Genomic DNA, 19697 nt, shown 5'->3' on the forward strand with positions numbered 1-19697 from the left:
TCAGGATAAGAGCACACACTCACACACACGCACAAAGGTGTTCAATTACACTAGGCATCAGAGAAATACAAAATAAAACTACAATGCTACAGTATAATAAATCCCCATATTACAAATGAGTAGCTAAAATGAAAACAATGACGGAAATCCCAAATATTGATGAGAGCGTGCAACAATCACTTTAGAAAATTGCTGACTGATATTTATAAAAGTTGAAAATCATTCTAATCTGTGATCCAGGTAAATAGGCATTTATGTCAATAATACATATTCCACAATATTATTTGGCCATGCTAATCACATTATTCCTGAACTGGCCAACAACAGGAGAAGAAATAAATTGTGATGTATTTAGGGCAATCGAATGTCAAATATGGAGAACCTTCAACTAAATGGCTGAAACGATGGTGGGGGGGCGGGGGAAAGACACAAAAGAATGGTTGCACTGTGATTCCCATTTGTATAAAATGGATGGCAGAGGTGAAGGGTTCTGGAAGGGGACTTCTAGGCTGCAGGCAATGTTCTGATTCTTCATGTAAATTCTGGTTATATACATTTGTTCTCCTTGCATGGATGTATCCAGGTGTATTCAGCTTGCAAAGTTACACCTCAACCCAACAACACCATGATGAATGCAATTAGCTGCGTGCAGCATTTAAAACCAAAGTGTTCATAAAAGGAACTCCTCTTTCCCGCCCCCACACCAGGGTGCGCACAAGCACAGCAAGTAAAGATCTTATTGGCTGGAACCCAGCGCCCTCCCGGAAGTGCGGCAGAGCCCCGCCTCTTCCGCCTTCTGGCCACCCGGCCTTCCCGCCAGCCACCCTCCTGGCGTCCTCACCTTTCAGCTGAGCGGCTTGGGCCTCCCGGACTCGATTCCCCCAGAGGCAAACGGGCTTCCTCGCTCCGCTCGACGATCATCTCTTCCCAGCTCTCCACCGTCTGACACAGGCTTTCCACCCGCCGCCATCATGAACATCCGCAATGCTCGGCCGGATGACCTGATGAACATGCAACACTGCAACCTCCTGTGCCTCCCCGAGAACTATCAGATGAAGTACTACTTCTACCACGGCCTCTCCTGGCCGCAGCTCTCCTACATCGCCGAAGACGAGCACGGCAAGATCGTGGGCTACGTCCTGGCCAAAATGGAGGAGGACCCCGATGATGTCCCCCACGGACACATCACCTCGCTGGCAGTGAAGCGCTCGCACCGGCGCCTCGGCCTGGCCCAGAAGCTTATGGACCAGGCCTCACGGGCCATGATCGAGAACTTTAGCGCCAAGTACGTGTCCCTGCACGTCAGGAAGAGCAACCGGGCGGCCTTGCACCTCTATTCCAACACCCTCAACTTTCAGGTTAGTGAGGTGGAACCCAAGTACTATGCAGATGGGGAAGATGCTTATGCCATGAAGCGGGATCTCTCGCAGATGGCTGATGAGCTGAGACGAGAGCTGAAGGAGAAGGGCGGGTTTGTGGTGCTGGGATCCAGAGAGAACCAAGACACCCTGGGCAGCATGCTTCCTGGTTCCAAAGAGGCCTGTCAGCAGGAGAATCCTGCTGCTGCTGCTGCTGCTGCTGCTGCTGCTGCTGCTGCTGCTGCTGCTGATAGTGGCAGTGACACCAAGGCACCTAGCCGGTCCTCAAGCACTGATGTCCAGGACACCTCAGAAGACTTGGATTCCACCTCCTAGAGCCTGCTTGAGGTATTCTCTCTTTTCTGACCCTTTTGACCATTCTTCCCTATCCTGAATCTTTGCCCCATGCCTTGGCCAGCCCAGTCCCTTCTTATCCTACCCTTTTCTAGTCCTGCCAATATCCAGAGTCGAAACCACTTGGTGACCTTGACATGGTGATCTTGTGAGAAAGGAAGGGGAGACTCATTGATCACTACTGGAAGTTAATAGGACACTAACTCCAAGACTGGTAGTAGATTAAACTCAGTGTAAGAAACAGCATATATCCTGCTTTTATGCTATGGGTTTTATTTCAGGGTAACCTTGCAGTTGATGATAGAAATTTCATTGTTACAAAATTTCAGTTAATAAATGAGGATGAGGAAGTGGCGCTGTGGCTCAAGTGGTAAAGCCCTAGCCTTCAGCTGAAGAGCTGAGGGACTGTGCCCAGGCCCAGAGTTCAAGCCCCATGACCAATAAATAAATAAGGATGATGGAATTATAAAGTCACCATTTTGCAGCTCTACATGAAATAATACATTTAACCAGCAGTCACCATTAGTTAATACTATTAGGTGAAAGTTTGGCACATTTTGTAACGATGGGTCAAACTGAAAACACTTTAAGTTAACCATCAATCTTTTAACATCAGTTAAAGTAAAGACAAATATCATTTGTCATCTAATGCAGTAGAAAGTTCACAGTATTACCTATGACATTTATGCTTGCCAAAAGAAAGATATTTGTGTGTGAGATCTAAACACTATTTTTACAGAAAAATCAAAGGGACTTGTTGAATTACACTATGTAATGAACCAAATCCATAATGAGGAAATTTCTACAGAATTGGTGACCTTTTTCCTTCAATAAATAAAAGGAGGAAAACGTTTTCTTCAAACACACATTATTGAGAGAATATCAACCATACTCAACTATTGAAAACACTGCTTGAACCCTAATTCACACAAACCAAGTGTGAGACATTCTGAACATGACCTCTTTTAAGAAATTGCTAATGACTTTTAGGAATAATAAATTATATCATCATATTATGAAAAGTCTTTATCCTTTACAGATAAAAACTGAAATAATGGTAGTTGTCTTCATCTAAGGAATGTAATAAAAAAAATACTCCTAACCTTGTAGGATTTACTGTGTTACAGTTCCTATCTAAGCACTGCCCAGGTATTTTTCATTTAGTACTCATGATATGACTGCATTTTATAATAAGGAAACAGTTACAGAGAGAATGGGATGTTACACAGTTTGGAGAACAGAGGGGCACTCTCAGATAGAGTACACAATTATGAAGGTTGCTGTAAAGTGCTAAGCACTTTTTTAATAATCTGTAGATATGCCCTTAATATTAAGTAATAATAGCCAGGTGCTAGTGGACTCACATCTATAATCCTAGCTGTTCAAGAAGTTGATATCTGAGGATCCAGGTTCAAAGCTAGCCCAGTCAGAAAAGTCCATGAGTCTCTTACTTCCAATTATCCACCAAAAAGCCAGAAATGGAACTATGGCTCAAGTAATAGATTACCAGTCTTAAAGCAAAACAAGCTAAAGGATAGTGCCCAGGCTCTGAACTCAAGCCCCAGTAATGGTGTGTGTATATGTGTGTGTACACACATATGTGCTTACACACATATAATAGTAACTTCAAATTTTTAATAAAATGATAGAAATTTGTGTATGAGCAGCAACAGTTTGCAGTGTTGGAAAGGAGGTGCATTTTAGGTTTAAAATAGCTTTCCCTGACAAGCTGAATGTCAAAGCATTCAGCTGAATCAACATTATCAGCTGCAAAGTTTCTAGGGAGCCATAGCAATGAAGACAGGTCAGTTCAAAACATGCTGGTTGAGGCAGGAATGCCATCAAACTGCTGCTCATCTGATGAGAAATATGTGCCTGATGATTAATAACAAAGAAGAAAAAAATGGTAATCTTAGCATTTTCGTTGAGCTGGCAATATTAAGTGAACTAAGGTTCCATCAGTGACTCTCTCTGGTTTATTCTTCCTGTCGCTAAGCTGTCATTTGAACAAAAAGTTGTTAAATGTTCACATGAGCATTCACTGAAATAGATTGTTCTTAATTTTACCAGACAACTAATTATAACTGGAATGATACCATGAAGTATGGAGGAAAGTTAAGAGAATGACAGGTCTGGTAAAATCCTAGTATAACCTTACCCCAGATATGCCAGAAACCATAGATTTCAAATACATTTGTGCTCTATGAAGATAAATAGGAGGTTTGGAAGAGATTAAAATTGCGTTTTAAAATACCAGATTCATTCCATTTTGTTGAATTATTTAAAATTTCTAATAATGTCACCTTTTAATCTGTGTGTGATATACATTTAGTATGACTGAAATACCAGCTTTGTCAAAGGAAACATAAAAGCAGGGTTTTTCCCCTCTCTAAGCCACTGTCTGTGACCTTTCTATGAGTATGAGCCTATATATAAAATCTAACATATATTATGGTGATAGAGGTAAGGAAAATAAAATACTAAAAATTTTGTGACTCTAATGATCTAAAGAGCCAGAGTAAAAGCCATCTGAAATAACTCTGCAATTCCAGTTTATAATACAACTATAGGATTTTTTTCAGTAAGCCATAACATTCTGCTGTGTTCATTATATTGATAATTAATATATATTCCTCAACCTTCCAGACCCCACCATCAAGAAAATCTGTTGGAAGTGGCCATGTGCTCAAAGTGGCAGAGCACTAGCCTTGAGCAACACAGCTCAGGGACTGCACCAGACCCTGAATTCAAGCTCTACCATCGACAAAAAAGAAAAGAAAAGAAAATCTGTTGATAAAACAATTTAAAATTAACAAGCTATAAATTCATATTTCAAAGAGAATCTTTATGAAAAACATCTAGATGCCTCACAAACTATTCTAGAGAAAATATTATTTTAAAGTTTATTGATTTGAACTTATCAAGCAGACTTTTCTATAATAATAATTCTATACAAAAATACCTTTTAACTGATCTCTAACAGTAATCCTCTAACTTATTACTTCTATGTACAGGAATAGATCAAAAAAGTAATTTCTTTTTATATTTTTGTATATTAGTACTATTTTGTTTGCAGTTAAAATATGCATCAACAGAAAGTATCTTATATACATAATTTTCTCATAGGTTCATTCATGTATTAATTCATTGACCTCCTATTGCCTAATATAATTAGGGTACTTTGAATTATGAAGGAAAGGCACATAATAATAACATGTGAGTTCCTTTCCAGGTTTCACAGAAAGAAAGTCTGACTTGTAGAACTTGACACATTACACCTAACATATCAAGAGTTATGAAGGCCATTCATTTTTTTAAAAATTGAAATTCCTTTCAAGTGAAATAGAATATGATAGAATTTGAAGATAGCGAGCAACACTATCTCAATATTTTAGGTTTGGTGCTCAGATCAAATCTCAGTGTTTGAGGATCCCCTACTCCTCCTAAACACAGCAATGGCCTCGATGTGTCAGGAAATGTTCAGAAGTCTCTGTGGCAAGGATGAGAAGGCAGCATAGCATTCAATAGATCTTTCCTGTTGTCATCAGACTGTTCACCAACTTCCATGAAATATAGCCAGCTCAAACTGGTTCCTACATGCCTCATTGATCTGTTGCTGAAGTCTGTCATTCGCTAAACACAGCATAAAGCACTTTCTTTTTGGATGAAATACTGAGGTTTGAACTCAGGGCTTTAGCCTTGCTAGGCAAGTACTCTACTGCTATGTCACACCTCCAGTCTTAGGCTGATACCTTTTATTGCTTCTTACAGATCTGTCAGAGATTCTTGCCTTCCCTTGCTCACTTGTTACTTTCCCTTGCTTCTCAACAGCATCACAGGTCTCAGCCACATCTACACCCTGAACCCTGGCTTACTTTATCTGCTCTGCAGTGTCTATTCTGGGGCCATCTCACAGTGACCTGAATGGCTTCTCATTTTCAACTTGCAACAGCAAGCTTCTACACACCCTATTGGATCATGAAGGAATACCTGGACGTGAGAGCCTGCTGTACAAAAGCGAAGGATGCTTAAGGCCTGCTGTGACAGAACTTGGCCTGCTCACACCATGCTGCCATTGTATTCTGTTTGTAGTAGTCCTATGTTGGATAGTGGTTATTCCACAAGGTTGTCTTCTAGAATGCCAAACAGGAAGCAGGGAAATCTCTTGAAGCTCCTCAGCTTCCAACTTTTCCCATTTTTATCCAGGTTTCCCATCCTTTAGGAGGGGAGGGTATTCAGGACCATCAAGTTAGACCTCATGCCCCCTTCCTCCTCTTTTCTATAGTAGAAGTTACTATTTCTTCTTGAATTCTCTGGAGACTTACCCTTTTTCCTATAATCCCCTTTTGTGTGAAGGGTTTTCTTTGTCCTTTCCAGTGGAAGAAGATAATAAGGGCTTCAGCTATATAGTTGAACTTGTAGAATTAAATTGGAATATCAAATCTGCTTGTTTGTGTCTTTTTTTGTGTTATGAAAACTTGCCATTTATTGAGGATCTATAGTGTTTACTTGTGATGCTATAACATTTATTAATATTACATTAAATCCTTTTGTGAGCTCTGTGAGGTAGTCATTATTATCCTTGTTTTACAGATGAGGAAAATGAAGCAAATAAGTGACAAAACCCCCAAACTAAATCTAAATCAGAATCAAAGCCAAAGTTCCTTCTCTTCTATTGCAACTCTGCATTTTATTCGAAAGAGTACTAAAGCTTCAACACAAAGGAGAATCTGCTATTTTAAAAACTTGTATTGACAAAATAGATGACAACTGTATGTCAATTGTAAATATTTATATAACCTTCAACTATAATCTCCATTTAGAATTCTTCCTTAGTAAAAATAAAAAGTTAAGGTATTTTGACCTCTGCTGTAGAAGTTACTAGCTTTTTATGTTTTTATGTTTTTACTAGTTTTTATGTTCACTGAATGTGAGTTGCCAAAATATATAATATCATGTTTAATTTTTATGAAAAGTAGTAGATATGGATTTAAGTCTGTGCCCTGACATTAACCATCTGATGACAAGAGATAAGTCTGTTGTCTAATCATAATCAGCCTTGCTAAGTACTTCTTACAAATCTTTCTGGTGTACTCTGAGAATGTCTATCTAATGGTAAATTGCTGAGCAGAGATATTTTTTTTCCAAGTAAGAAGGTTTTGCAATTTTTCCTTTTTTCTTTTAAATTTTCTTCCTTACTGCTGGAACCATTTTATTCTTTCCCTCCAAGAATGTGTTTATCTCTTTATTTTTAAATATTACAGCTTTCTAACATCTGTCTCCAGGGCAGCATAATCATACTGATGAAATATTCCATGTTTTCCTTGAGCCCTTGTCAATATGTCTTCCTGTTAACAGCTTAGCAGATGGAGAAACAGAAGGAGTAGCCTCAGCTTACCTGAGTGATTTTTCTCCAGCACCAGGCACATTGACTGTCACTAAAACTTGATAATAGGAATTGGAACAGTTGGAAAATAAGAAATGATACCTGACTTTTGCAGTGCTATTTACTAAAACTATTGGATCCTGTTTTATGTTACTAAAAGACAACAGAATTACAGATGCCAACCTATTTAGAGGCTATACCTATTTAGAGAATGAGAGTGAATAAACAATATTACTAATATTGCTTTGGGCATAAATTAGAATGTTCCCAAGGGAAGTAGTTCAAGGGTAATAATGGTGATTTAGCAGTAACAGCAAGTTTTTTCTAACTCTGAAATTGTGGGAGACTCTAACACTGCTCTTTGTAATAACATTTTTTTTAAGATGAGGCAGATTATGGGGTCTTTTCTGCTTTATGTTACTGTTTTTTGTTCATTGGGTTTTTTGTTGTTGCTGTTGTTTTGTTTTCTGAACAGATTGACTGCTTTTTATTTAAGCATGATCCTGGAAAAACCAAAGAAAGACTTTGAAGCAAGGATATGGAATGGTTAATGTTGAGTACCCATGGGCTACTTATGGAGAATGAGCCACACTCCATGAAGCTTTCAACAAACTATAGACTTAATGTCTGTCAGCAACTTGTTCAGAGATATAAACCACTAGGACATGAAGTTTTCTTTGGTTGAGAGAGAGAAATAATGAAGTGTGTGAGTTGCCTGGTTAGAGTCTGTTTGGCTTTCCTTTCGAAATAAGAGCAAGTGGCAAGAAGTGAGTGTAGAAAATGAAAGTAATGGGGGGGGGAGAAGGGTGGAGGAAATGAAATTGTGTAGAAATAAGACCAAAGTGTCAAGCTTTAGAAATAAAAAAACATTAAAGAAAGCACTTCAAAATTTTACATGTAAGTAAGTCATCTTGGGATTCAGTTAAAAATGCAGATTTTGTTTTAGCAGGTAAAGGGTGGCTTTGAGTCCACTTCTAACTAGTTCTTCACAGTGCTGATATTATTAAGGGTCTGGAAGCTCATCTCTAACTCTGGCCCTATATGCCACAACCTGTGACTGGTCTACAGGTTGATTCATTTAGAATGTAAATAATTCAAAATACCAATTTTAAATATGTTCTTAAACTTACATAAATCCTGTTTGCCTTTGAAGTTGTGTCACATTAGGTTTATGGCCTAATAATTTCAATAAAAGTTTCAAGCATATCAAAATGTATATAGTAAAAATGTTTACATGTATAGTATATGAAGTATATTCATAATGATCAACATTATATTTCATATTACAATGCTTCAATGTACTATTTTTCCTCAGTTGCTTCAAAACATGATTAGTATATGATTTTTTAATTTATCTTTTTTTACTGAATTTATTTTTTATTTATTGCAAGTCCTGAGCCTTGAACTCAGGGCCTGGGCTCTGTCCCTGAGCCTCTCTATACTTAAGGCTAGAGCTTTATGGCATTTTCTATTTATGTGGTACTAAGGAACTGAACCCAGGGCTTCATGCATGCTAGGCATGCCACATTCCCAACCCTCACTGACTTTATTTTATGCATTGGTAAATTACTCTGGATGCTAAAATTGGCCTTATTCTAACATTTGACAGGATTTGTAAATGCTTTTCTTTTTTTTAAAGAGCTACAGGCCTATACATGGATGGAGGTGGTACATGTAACCCTTGAAGAGAGACTGCCCATTCAAGAAGAATGGCTAGCCCAGTGTTTCTCAAAGTAGTTACATATCTACTGCATCAGTACCACCTTGATGCTCTGTTGGGAAATGCATTTTATTTGACTCCAGCTCAGACTTACAACGTCCAAACTTATTCTTTTAGCAAGCCCCAAGTGACTGCTTTGCACAGTCATTTGAAAATCACTGCATAGTACAAGTCATTGAGATTTCTATAAAGGTAAATTAAAAGGAGCTCCTTCCATTGATAATGCTCTCCACATTTAACTGATTAATTTCAAAAGACACAAAGGACTCAGCTGTTACAACAAAGCATGAAGGAGGTATAGAGGAATATACAAGTAGAGAGGAACTCTGTTCTTTGCTCATTTCCTATAAACCCAAAGCTATTGTAAAATAAAATTTTATGTAACTGAACATTTGATACAAATATATAATTACAATATATAATTGGACATGTTTGATATAAATGTGATAACTGTTATTTTTAGAATTTTTTGTTATTGTTACTTTCCAACTTTACTACCCCCACTCTCATACCTGACAAGCAAACAACCACAACTTGCCTTTGTTTTGTACACTACCAACTTGAAAAGTAAGAAGACTTACATGCAAATCACACTAAAAATTTTCACTTTTTGCCTGGGGTAAAACAGTCACGTTCTGCAGGGCCCTGTTAGGAACCAGATATCTGGTTCCTTGTTGGTTCCTCAGAGCCCAGGCCCTGAGTTTAAGGCTCAGGACTTGCAATAAATAAAAAACAAATTCAGTGAAAAAAGATAAATTAAAAAAAATCATACACTAATCATGTTTTGAAGCAAGCGAGGAAAAACCAGGTGCCCACCATTCCATTCCTGTGTTATTGTACCTTGTAGCCAATTTGGACTTTGAACTTTCATTAACACTGCCAAAATCCAGTAGAACAGATCAAATGACTTAGAAAGGCACTTCATGGTCTTTCCTAGACCTGCATGCTGCTGCTTCGAAATCTTTCAAGATTTTGTTGAGCCAGGCGCCGGTGGCTCACGCCTGTAATCCTAGCTACTCAGGAGGCTAAGATCTGAGATTCACAGTTCAAAGCCAACCCCAGGCTGGCTGTGAGACTCTTATCTCCAGGAAAGTCTGTGAGACTCTTATCTCCAATTACCTACCAGAAAACTGGAAGTGGCACTATGGCTCAAGAGGTAGAGCGCTGGCCTGTAAAGGCTTAAACAATGTTTATGTGGGCACAGGAATTTCTCTGATGTTCATATGAAGTTACATCACTACATATATATATATATATATATATATATATACATATATATAAATACACAATTACATATTTTTTCCTTAGAGAAAATTAGTTTTCTCCATGTGAAATAAAATACAAACTTCCATGCCCTCTGGATTATTGTGTAATAAGGTAATTTAAGAAAATTGTATTGCATTTTGTAAAAGACATGTCATGTTACTGCTATCATTTATTTTTACTTGCAGATTTTATTCCTAAACTTAAGCTGATACAAAATAACAATGATCATTTACATTTTCTCTCTTGTTGGTTCAGAAAAAAATAATTGACTACTTCAAAGCAATTATTTCAAAACAATAATTACAACACAGCAATGACAGGTGTATACATATACAGGTATTTTAAGGGGTAAAATAGGAAGATGGTAGTCAATTCTTATAAATAGAACAAATCAGTGCTCTATTTTTAAAAAGAAAAGTGCTTGATAAAAATATTTTGTATTGTAAGCTTTCATATGAAATTTTTATGTTAATCAAATTATTCTCAGTTTCCCATTCACCTGGTTTGGGTTAATAGAGATTCACACACATAGGCACACACACAAATGTGACTGAAGTTTTCACAGCAAAAATTTTTCATGAGCTATTAGGGAAAATATCTGACTAGTTTTTCTTAACTACATCTATAAGCAATATTATTAAATACTATGGTCCAAGATTTATTCCTGAAACAAGTACAAAAGTTAAAACTGGAAAATTAGTGTTGATGTTAGGAATTTTGACCTGGGACCTGGGTCAAGTGGTAGACATCTACCTACTAAGCAAAAGGCTAGGAGTTCGAGCCCAAGTACCACCAAAATGTTTTTTAAAACATAATAAAAATCACAAATAATAAATAAAATCCAGGTTCTGATGGCATACTCCTACAATCCATCCTAGCAACTAAGGAGGCTAAGATCTGAGGACTGAAATTTGAAGCCAGCCAAGACAGAAAAGCCATGAGAGTCATCTCCAGTTAACATGCAAAAGGCTAGAAATGTGGGTATGGATAGCACCATCCTTGAGTGAAAAAGTTGTGAGGCCGAGTTCAAGCCCCAGTACACACTCTCTCTCCCTTTCTTTCTCTCTCTCTCTCTCTCTCTCTCTCTCTCTCTCTCTCTCTCTCTCTCTCTCTCTCTCTCTCTCTCTCTCTCTCTCTCTTTCTCTCTCTCTCTCACACACACACACACGCACACATAGAATTTTGAAAAGTTATATAGGAAACTTCTAGGAAACAACCAATGATTTCCAATTGTTCCTTTGGCATCCAAAGTATTTTTGTACTTTATGACAAGTACGCAATAAATAACTGGATGATAGGTAGGCCTATCCTTTGTGGAGTGTGAGAAGAGTACTCCCGAGATGTAGGTAGGAAGATCAGTTTAGGAAGGTATGGATAATGAGCCTGAACATACAAAGTTGGACTTAGAATCACTCATACTATATGTTATTGAAAAGTAAAAAATCTATTTTTATTTCAAAATATTCGACTTATTAAATTTTAATGCATATCCTTACTTGGCATGAAGGGAAGTAGACTTTTTTAAAAGTCTAAAACATAACTTTTGTGTCTAATCTTTGCATTAACTTCATTAAATGAATGAGTGATGCTGTCACATACTAGTTACCTATTCCTTCTAGGTCACCACTAGAATTATCCCTGAGGCACCTGCTTTAACAAATTTCAAATAATTGTCTACATCCTGGCAAGTCTTTCACAAAAGACTGGTAGGCTAAATGGAGTACCATAAAATAACATTTTTTTTCCAGTGGGTGATAGGAATCTGATTTTGGAGTTTTAAAAAATATATTAGGAAGAGTATGTCAGAGGAAATTATCAGCTAATAGAAGATCAAAAATATTTTTAGTGCAATCTGTATGGACTATTCTGTTATCCTTAACCCCCAAAAATTATAGATATAGATATTTAAAGCCAGGCAGTGATGGATTAGTCATGTAGGCTAGGTACTCTGGAGGGTTTTGATTCAGAACCTGGCAAAAAAGTTCACGAGATTCTGAGTCTACAACCCAGCCAGAAGCAGCACTTGGAAGCATGCATCAAGGGGTAGAACACCAGCTGAGCAACCAAGCTGATCTAGTTTGAGGCCCTGACTTCAAACTCTGGTACTAGGAAATTATTGATTGAAATTTTATTTGCACAAAGAAAGGGAAGAACTTACAGAATAATTTAAATATCCTGAACTATTTTTAAAAGACTATATAGCTTAAATTTTGGAATGTCAATATAATTCTGATTTGGAAACATTTGGGTCAGTTTTAGGAAGAAAAAAAAGATGAAGAGGAAGGGAGGAAGGGGGGGAGGAGGAGGAAGAGGGGAGAGGAAGGTGAGGGAAAGAGGAAGAAAAAAGAAGAAGAAGAAATAAAAAGTGGAGTCCTATCTTCAGCCACAGTTTTCCAAAGAAAGGCAGAAAGCGAGGCTGGGAAGATGGCTCAGTGGTAAAGTGCTTGCCTTGCATGTATGAGGCCCTGGGTTTGATTCCTCTGCACCACATAAGCAGAAAAGACCGGAAGTAGCACTGTGGCTTGAGTCGTAGAGCACTAACCTTGAGCTTGAGCTGAAGAGCTGAAGGACCTCGCCCACCAGAGTTCAGGTCCACACCCGGCCACAAAAAGAAAAGAAAAAGAGTTAGAGCTAACAGCTCTAGCTAGCTAAGAGCAAATGAAGGAAAGGTCTTGAGACAGCAACACTGTTTAAAGCCCCAAACTGTCTTTTCTACTTCCTTCCCCCATATTTTAAGTTCAGTTTCCACATCCATAAATTTGGAATGACTGCAGAATTTCCTGCAAGGAATGTAGAGTTTCTGGAGATTCAACGAGAGCAACTTGCTTATTACCTAGACCAGTATCCAGGAAATATTAGGTGTACAAAAATCTTGGTTCGACTACTTTACTCTTAGTTGGTGAGTAAACAGTTAAATAAGCGTTGTCATTCCAATGTAGGATTTTATATTTGAATATCATTTTAGGCTAAAAATGATGAAGGGCTGGTTTTCTACAGCTGCCTTGTCCCCTCCCCTTTCTTTTCTTTGTCCTCTTGGAATGTGCCTGGGAACTAAGAAGTCAAAACATTGAGGAATGAAAAGGAAGTCTTCTCAGGTAAGGAATAATGGAGCAAATAAAAATTCTAAATATCAATAATGGTGGGACAAGGATTTTACCATTTAAAAGTAAGAATTCTACACTTAAAATGGGCTGAAGTTGTAGCTCAAGTGATTGAGGTCCTGATTTCATACCCCAGTATAGCACCCCAATGCAGTTTTATTGTAATAGTAAAGCACTTTTATTTCCATTTCCTTAAAAAAAAATTTTAAGCCAATTATTTTCCTAACATATCCCTCCTCAAAAAGTGAAATTAAAAGGCACAAGGAAGTATCCTATAAAATCTCTACGAAGATGTGTTTCTCCAAATATGTTAGCAAAGAACTTACTTAAAATTAGAAAGCATGATTGTTACCAATGAAAAATAAAAATCCTGGTTTTACATTGGAAACACAACTAAAACAATATAGGACATGATATGAAAATACCACAATACAATAGGGTCCTGGTTTGTTTTTCTCTTCTTTTTAAATGAAAAAGCTAAAATGCCATTTTATCCTTTATGCAGAGTACAGTGTGCTTTGTCTATTAAACAAAATAAATGATTATTAATCTCCTAGAAATCATCTTGACCAGCATTAATGACTAGTTTGGTAGTTAACAGCCTGAGGCATAGCCAAAAGCCATTAAGGCTCTTGGGGGAAGGGAAGACTGGTGGATTATGGCTTACTAGTTATTATCTATAGGTAAGAGTCAAGACTTTCTAAGAGGGATAAAAATTATTTTGGAGTATTTTGTATCTTTTCACATAACTCACACACATACCATTTTTAATAAATAAGAAAAGATATTAGTATCCTTTCACAAAATTGGATTGCAAATAATTTATGTAATGAAATAGGGATGCTCAAGGGACCAATTAATACCTTTTCAAGCTTGGGATATATAAGAACCACTTTAAAAAAATAACCCTCAATCTACCACATTAGTTGATTGTTGGTGAATTGAAACTCAATCATGAGATCATAAGGATATTTTGGAGCTTTTTTTTAAGTTTTTAATCCTATCTCAATAAAAGTAAATACATAAGGATTATAAATAAACCAAATCTGAAGTAATATAGATTGGGAGAAACTCAAGAGGGTCAGGAGATAATGAAGATTATACCTCAATATTGGGATTATGATGTTAGTTCTTTATTTCAATAAAAGTGGATAGAGATCTTTCATATCAGGGACAGGGCTTTAGCTGTAAGGACAAAGTAATCTTCTGGGAATTATGCATACAGGCTTGACATCATTTTTATTGGATGGCTGATGAACTGGAAAACTCCAGGATAGCCAGGCTTTAATTTGTAATCTTAATTTTCATATAAATCGGTACATTTCAGGGGGAGGGAGTAGAGCACGGGGACATGGATGCTTGCTAGCCTTGTAATAATAAGACAGCCCTGAAATGCAGGCTGTAGCACTAACTCATCCAGTATCTGATTCTGTCTTTTCCTCTATCCATCTGTCTTCCATCTTTGCAGCCATCATTTAACGAAATTTACAGCCTACACATACCAGAGAAGCTAATGTTAGTGCAATCTTCTCCCTACTTCCTCTTGGAATGATCTATAGTAATCTACTTATCATAGGCATGCACACTATAATGCACAATAATTTAGTCTTCAGTCAGGAAAATAACTGCAATTATTTTGCAAGCATACATTAATGAGGTTTTTTTTTAATCTATTTTTTTTTCAAGAAGGTTATGGGGCAGGAGGGAACACTAGTTTCCTTTCATAAAATAGTTATCTTAGTGTTTCCCACATATAATTTCCAAACCATGAGTTATAAAAATAAAACATAGTGGCTATTTATTTGAAAAACAGAAACTTAAGTAGCATAGTTTCAATGTAAAATGCAGATACCCTTCCTAAAATAAAAGAAATAAATGCTATTGAAAGGAATACTTCATAAATATGTCAATAAGAAATTTTTTGTCTAGATTACCTTTTTACATTATAAATCAGATTGAATTTTTATGCAGCATTATCATTTATTCCTTGTGGAAATTGTTATTTATTCTTTATCATCGAGTCACCCATAACATACCCTTTTTCCTACTTTGTTATTGTTCTAAGGTTTCATATGTCTCTAAGTTTTATCAGAGACCAAGTTTACATTACTTTTTTTTTTTTCATCCTGTTTTGGATGTTGAGTGATTTTTTTAAAAAACAAAAAGGGCAGGGGAAGCAATTATTTCAAACCAGAAATCACAGTTAACCTTTTAATCCCCTAATAACTATCCCATAAATATGTAAAATTGTCATATGTAAGATAAAAAAGACAGACAGATAGACAGAGAGCTCTGATCATAGTTACAAATGCAGAAAGTGTTACTCAGAAGAGCATTTTACAAGCTCTGAGTGGCTCTGGCTTAAGATTTTCCCCGTGGGTTACAGGTGCTTTCATTTTTTTCAAAGATAAATCATCTGTTCCTAAGACTGTTTTCTTTGTTTGTGTTCTGTCTTCCCAGATGTACAGCCCTCTGAAATGTCAAAATACTATCTTCAGAGCAGAAAATAGATTCTTCCAATCACATATTATCTTCTTATCTCCAAAGCTCCCAATTTGCCAGTGAAGTAACATGAAAGTTGATACAGATAAATACTGTGAGCATAATCCCAATGGGAGCACACTCATCTCTTAAACAGTTCTGTCAACTTGGATTTATCTGCATGGAAGGCATATAAATAAATAACATGGAGTTTGAGGTAGACAAATATCAGGGATGAGTAACTGCTCCTAGGCCTATTCAATCAATCACTGGGCTCAAAAGAGAAGCATTGACTATAGGCAGACAAAAGTTGATCACAACACAATTTTCTTTCGCTTCTTGATGAAGTAACAAAATATGCTGCGTTCACTGAACAGCTGCTTTCATAAGGAGAGCAATAATGAGAAAGTCTCCCGGAACCTTCCACACTTGCACATGGAAAGAAGATTTCAAAAGAGAAAATTAAAATGCCAACAAGATTTACGCTTTCTTATGTAGATGTTTTGAGGGCCTTAAATATGCTCTATTACTTTTAAAGTATAAGTGAGACAAGCAATGCCTTCTTTTTTAAACTACTGTTATTGGAAAACGAAAGCAATAGGTTTAGTTGCTATATTAAGTTCAATTATGTCCTCTCCCCCCTAAAATTCATGTGGTTGGTGCAATTCTTACCCCACAGATTGTGACTGCATTTGGATATAGGGCCATTAATAGATAATTACTTTAAAATGATGTTGAAGTTAAAATGGACTCCAATGCAATAGGACTGGAAAAGGTTATCAGGACAGGTACTACAGGTAGAGTAAGAGAAGACCCTGTGAAGATACAGGAGGTGGCCATCCACAAAGAAAAAGCTTTAGAAAATCATTTCTTCAAACCAATCCTTGATCTCAGCATGCAGAATAGAAGACCATGGGTTTGGCTTGTTTAGCCACCAAGTGAATGAAGTCATATAGTATATTTCTCTCTCTTGTTTAAAAGTAAATAATTAAATTAATTAGAAAGGCCCAAAGTTAAGGCATCTATCTCTACCTTGTACAGAGTTCTGTCACATGTAAACATTCCACTTTTCAACAAGATTACATGGAAATGTTCTTTTAATTGCTTTGATTTGCAAATATTTTCCCATCACATGTTCTCAAAAAGAAGAGTAAATTGTATGTTGCTTGTTGAAAAAGAGACTTGCCAGAAACTTCACAAACCAGACAAGGAACCATATGCCCATAGAAACATCTGATTTTACAAATAAGGAAATCAGAAAAAGGTAGGTATAGAAATTGTACCTACTAATTCATTTCCATGGTGGTATCAAGTAGAGAAATGTGTAAATTTCTGGTGTTATAAACATGCTCTCCAAGCACTCTGTGATAGACACCAAAACAATTGTCTCAGCATGGCAGAATTCCCTTCTGCAGAAGGATATACCATCAACCAAAAATCTAACAAACAAGCACCCAGACCCTGAAGGCTACTCCCCTGTTTATCCCAGTGCCCTCTGCTCACAGTGGTTGAGCTCATATTCACAATCTGCTTGCTATTTGATAGTTGGAATAGGGTAAGATGTGTCTATCTAAGGTGACCATTAAGACTTTGAAATATGATTTACAGTAAGCAAGTATCTCAAAACATACCCACAAGGGCTGGGAGGGTGGCTCAGTGGTAGAGCACTTGCCTTGCATGCATGAGGCCCTGGGTTCGATTCCCCTGTACCACATAAGCAAAAAGAAAACAATCTGGAAGTGGCGCTATGGCTCAAGTGGTAGAGCGCTAGCCTTGAGCTGAAGAGTTGAGGGACAGCACCCAGGCCCAGAGTTCAGGCCCCACTATCAAGCAAACAAACAAACAAACAAAAAACCATACCCACACCCTTTGCTATTTTTGTTGTCTTAATTCCATCCTAGAGTAGCCAGTAAAGACAAAACCTTACATTTCAAAATCCTTATCCCAAAACAATTCCTCTTTTTTTTTTCAAGACTTAAAAATTCTTTATTAAAAAATCCTTTGTTAGAGAACCATAGTGCAATTAGGAAAAATATGGCAAAGTTTCAAATTGAAGTAGTAGATAGGATCAGGGGCATAGACTAAACAAATAAAAAGACAAAGTAGAATGGTGTCATGGAAAGGAGAGAATTGACAGATTCTGACTTAAAGTCAAAACATGGCTAGTTTAAGAGATCAAAGCATGCTTTGAAGGTAAAGGAAATCATCTAATATCAATGTTTTAATGTGGGAAGCCTGAATAAAAAAGAAAAGTAATTCTTTTTTCTAAATTTTATTTTATTGTAAAGATGCTGTACAGTTACATGAGTAAGGCAATGAGTATACCCACAGGCCAAAGCAGGAAACTTTAAACCACCTATCTTGATAGAAAAGGTAGATTTCTGCACAGTGGAAGAAAAAAATAAAACTAGGGGAAACTAGAATTGCAAGGATTACTGTGTTATACGATTTTAGGTTCCTGAAATATTCCTGGAAAATGATAGAAAAAGGTTCTATTTTATTTTTTTTAATTCTCTTCCCCATTCTCTCCCTTGATGTCCTTATAACAAATTACACCTTACATTTCATTGCTTCCATGATTGTGTGGAAAGAATCCTTGTCACATTGCTGAGTGTAGTCACTCACATTAGTAATTCCAGCTACTGCTGAGACAGATGTCAGTGCTAACCCCTAGCAAAAAGTTAGGGAGACTGTCTCAAAATAAACAAAAAGGAAAAAGGACAAGAAATACAGCTCAAGTGGTAGAGCAATTGCCTACCATAAGGGAGTCTACATATTCAATCACCAATATATAATCATAGTAATGGACAAAAATGTCACTCACCTGGTACAAACAGTTCAGGTGCATAGCCCAGGAAGTGTGTTATGCTTATTTGAACCTTTATGCCTTTGTTATAGTAAATGACCTAATGATTTGGGAAAATTTAGACACATCAAACTGCTAGATCCAAGACGCAACCATACACCTTAGAAGACACAAAGTTAACTGATGACTATATGACCATAGTAATGGTGATGTTTCACTTTGGTAAGTAAATAGGATATAAGAAGAACAAAAACAGTGTAATAAAAATTGTCATTTTCCCAAAATTTTTGGACAATTGTTTAAAATTAAGTAAGATGTTAATCACTACATTTGTATACAAGATGGTGGAGGAGCCTTTATTTGAAGATTAAACTCTATCTTGGAAGGCTAATCTCTCTGGTTTTATGCCAGGTAAATCCTGAACAGACATAATTCAGTCCCAGCAGCAAGCTCCACATGCAGAACTTCCTGAGAACAAAGCCCACAGCCCAGGGGCAATTTGCCAATGTGGTGAAGGCCTCTTAGTGCAGCATGGGGGAGATGCTGATCAGTGTCTTAACCCAGAGCTGTCTCTACCACTCTGTCACTAAGTATTTTCTAAAGAATATTTTTTTGTTATTGCTATTTAAATTTCTTAAATAAAGTTGCCCACAATATTCTTCAAAATTATATTTTGTGACAAATAAAAATGAAAAATGCTGATACCTGAGTTCTCTGTAACCATAATATTTTTGGTAAAAAACAAAAAACAAAAAACTAGGATCTATAACTGCTAAGACTTTTGAAGAAATCCAAAAGTAATTCTGCTAGATGAGAATATACTCATATTAAATGAAATTGAAACATATAAGTAGTTCAGCTCATATAAGCTTACCATTAAAAAACAAAGCAGGCAGATGAACAGGATACTCATAGATAATAGATGAAGGACTCTCACTAAGAAATATATGCCACCATATCAAGGAAAACTAGGCCATTAGAGAAATTCAAGTCACTTTTATCATTAAAGTTACAAGCTCTCTGTTTTCATTCTCATCCCTAGAAGCTTCTTTGGTCCTTATAGAATTCTCCCAATTTATCCACAACCAATTCTTCAACCTACCAAGAGGTATGGAAGAGAGGAAGCAACCCACTGTTTAGTCAGAAGAGTGTCACAACTTTTCCCCAGTTCGATGACTTCATTCTAGAAAGTTTTCCATGTTTTATGCTTGCCTTGCCTCTTCCA

The 19697-nt window shown here is 36.8% G+C and overlaps 1 protein-coding gene across 1 annotated transcript; it reads left to right on the forward strand.

Moving 5' to 3' along the window:
- Positions 1–815: 815 nt before the first annotated feature.
- On the forward strand, positions 816–6059 carry Naa11 (N-alpha-acetyltransferase 11, NatA catalytic subunit). Its single transcript, XM_070013221.1, has 2 exons — positions 816–1706; positions 5544–6059. The coding sequence occupies exon 1, from the start codon at positions 972–974 to the stop codon at positions 1692–1694; it is 723 nt and encodes a 240-aa protein (XP_069869322.1). The 5' UTR covers positions 816–971; the 3' UTR covers positions 1695–1706; positions 5544–6059.
- The last annotated feature ends 13638 nt before the right edge of the window (positions 6060–19697 follow it).

Source organism: Dipodomys merriami, unplaced genomic scaffold (genome assembly GCF_024711535.1).
Source record: "Dipodomys merriami isolate MVZ:Mamm:240054 unplaced genomic scaffold, mDipMer1.0.p SCAF_9, whole genome shotgun sequence".
NCBI classification, from domain to species: domain Eukaryota; kingdom Metazoa; phylum Chordata; class Mammalia; order Rodentia; family Heteromyidae; genus Dipodomys; species Dipodomys merriami.

Excerpts from the sequence above, each read along its gene's own strand:
- Naa11 (XM_070013221.1), top strand. The coding sequence starts at position 972 with ATGAACATCCGCAATGCTCGGCCGGATGACCTGATGAACATGCAACAC.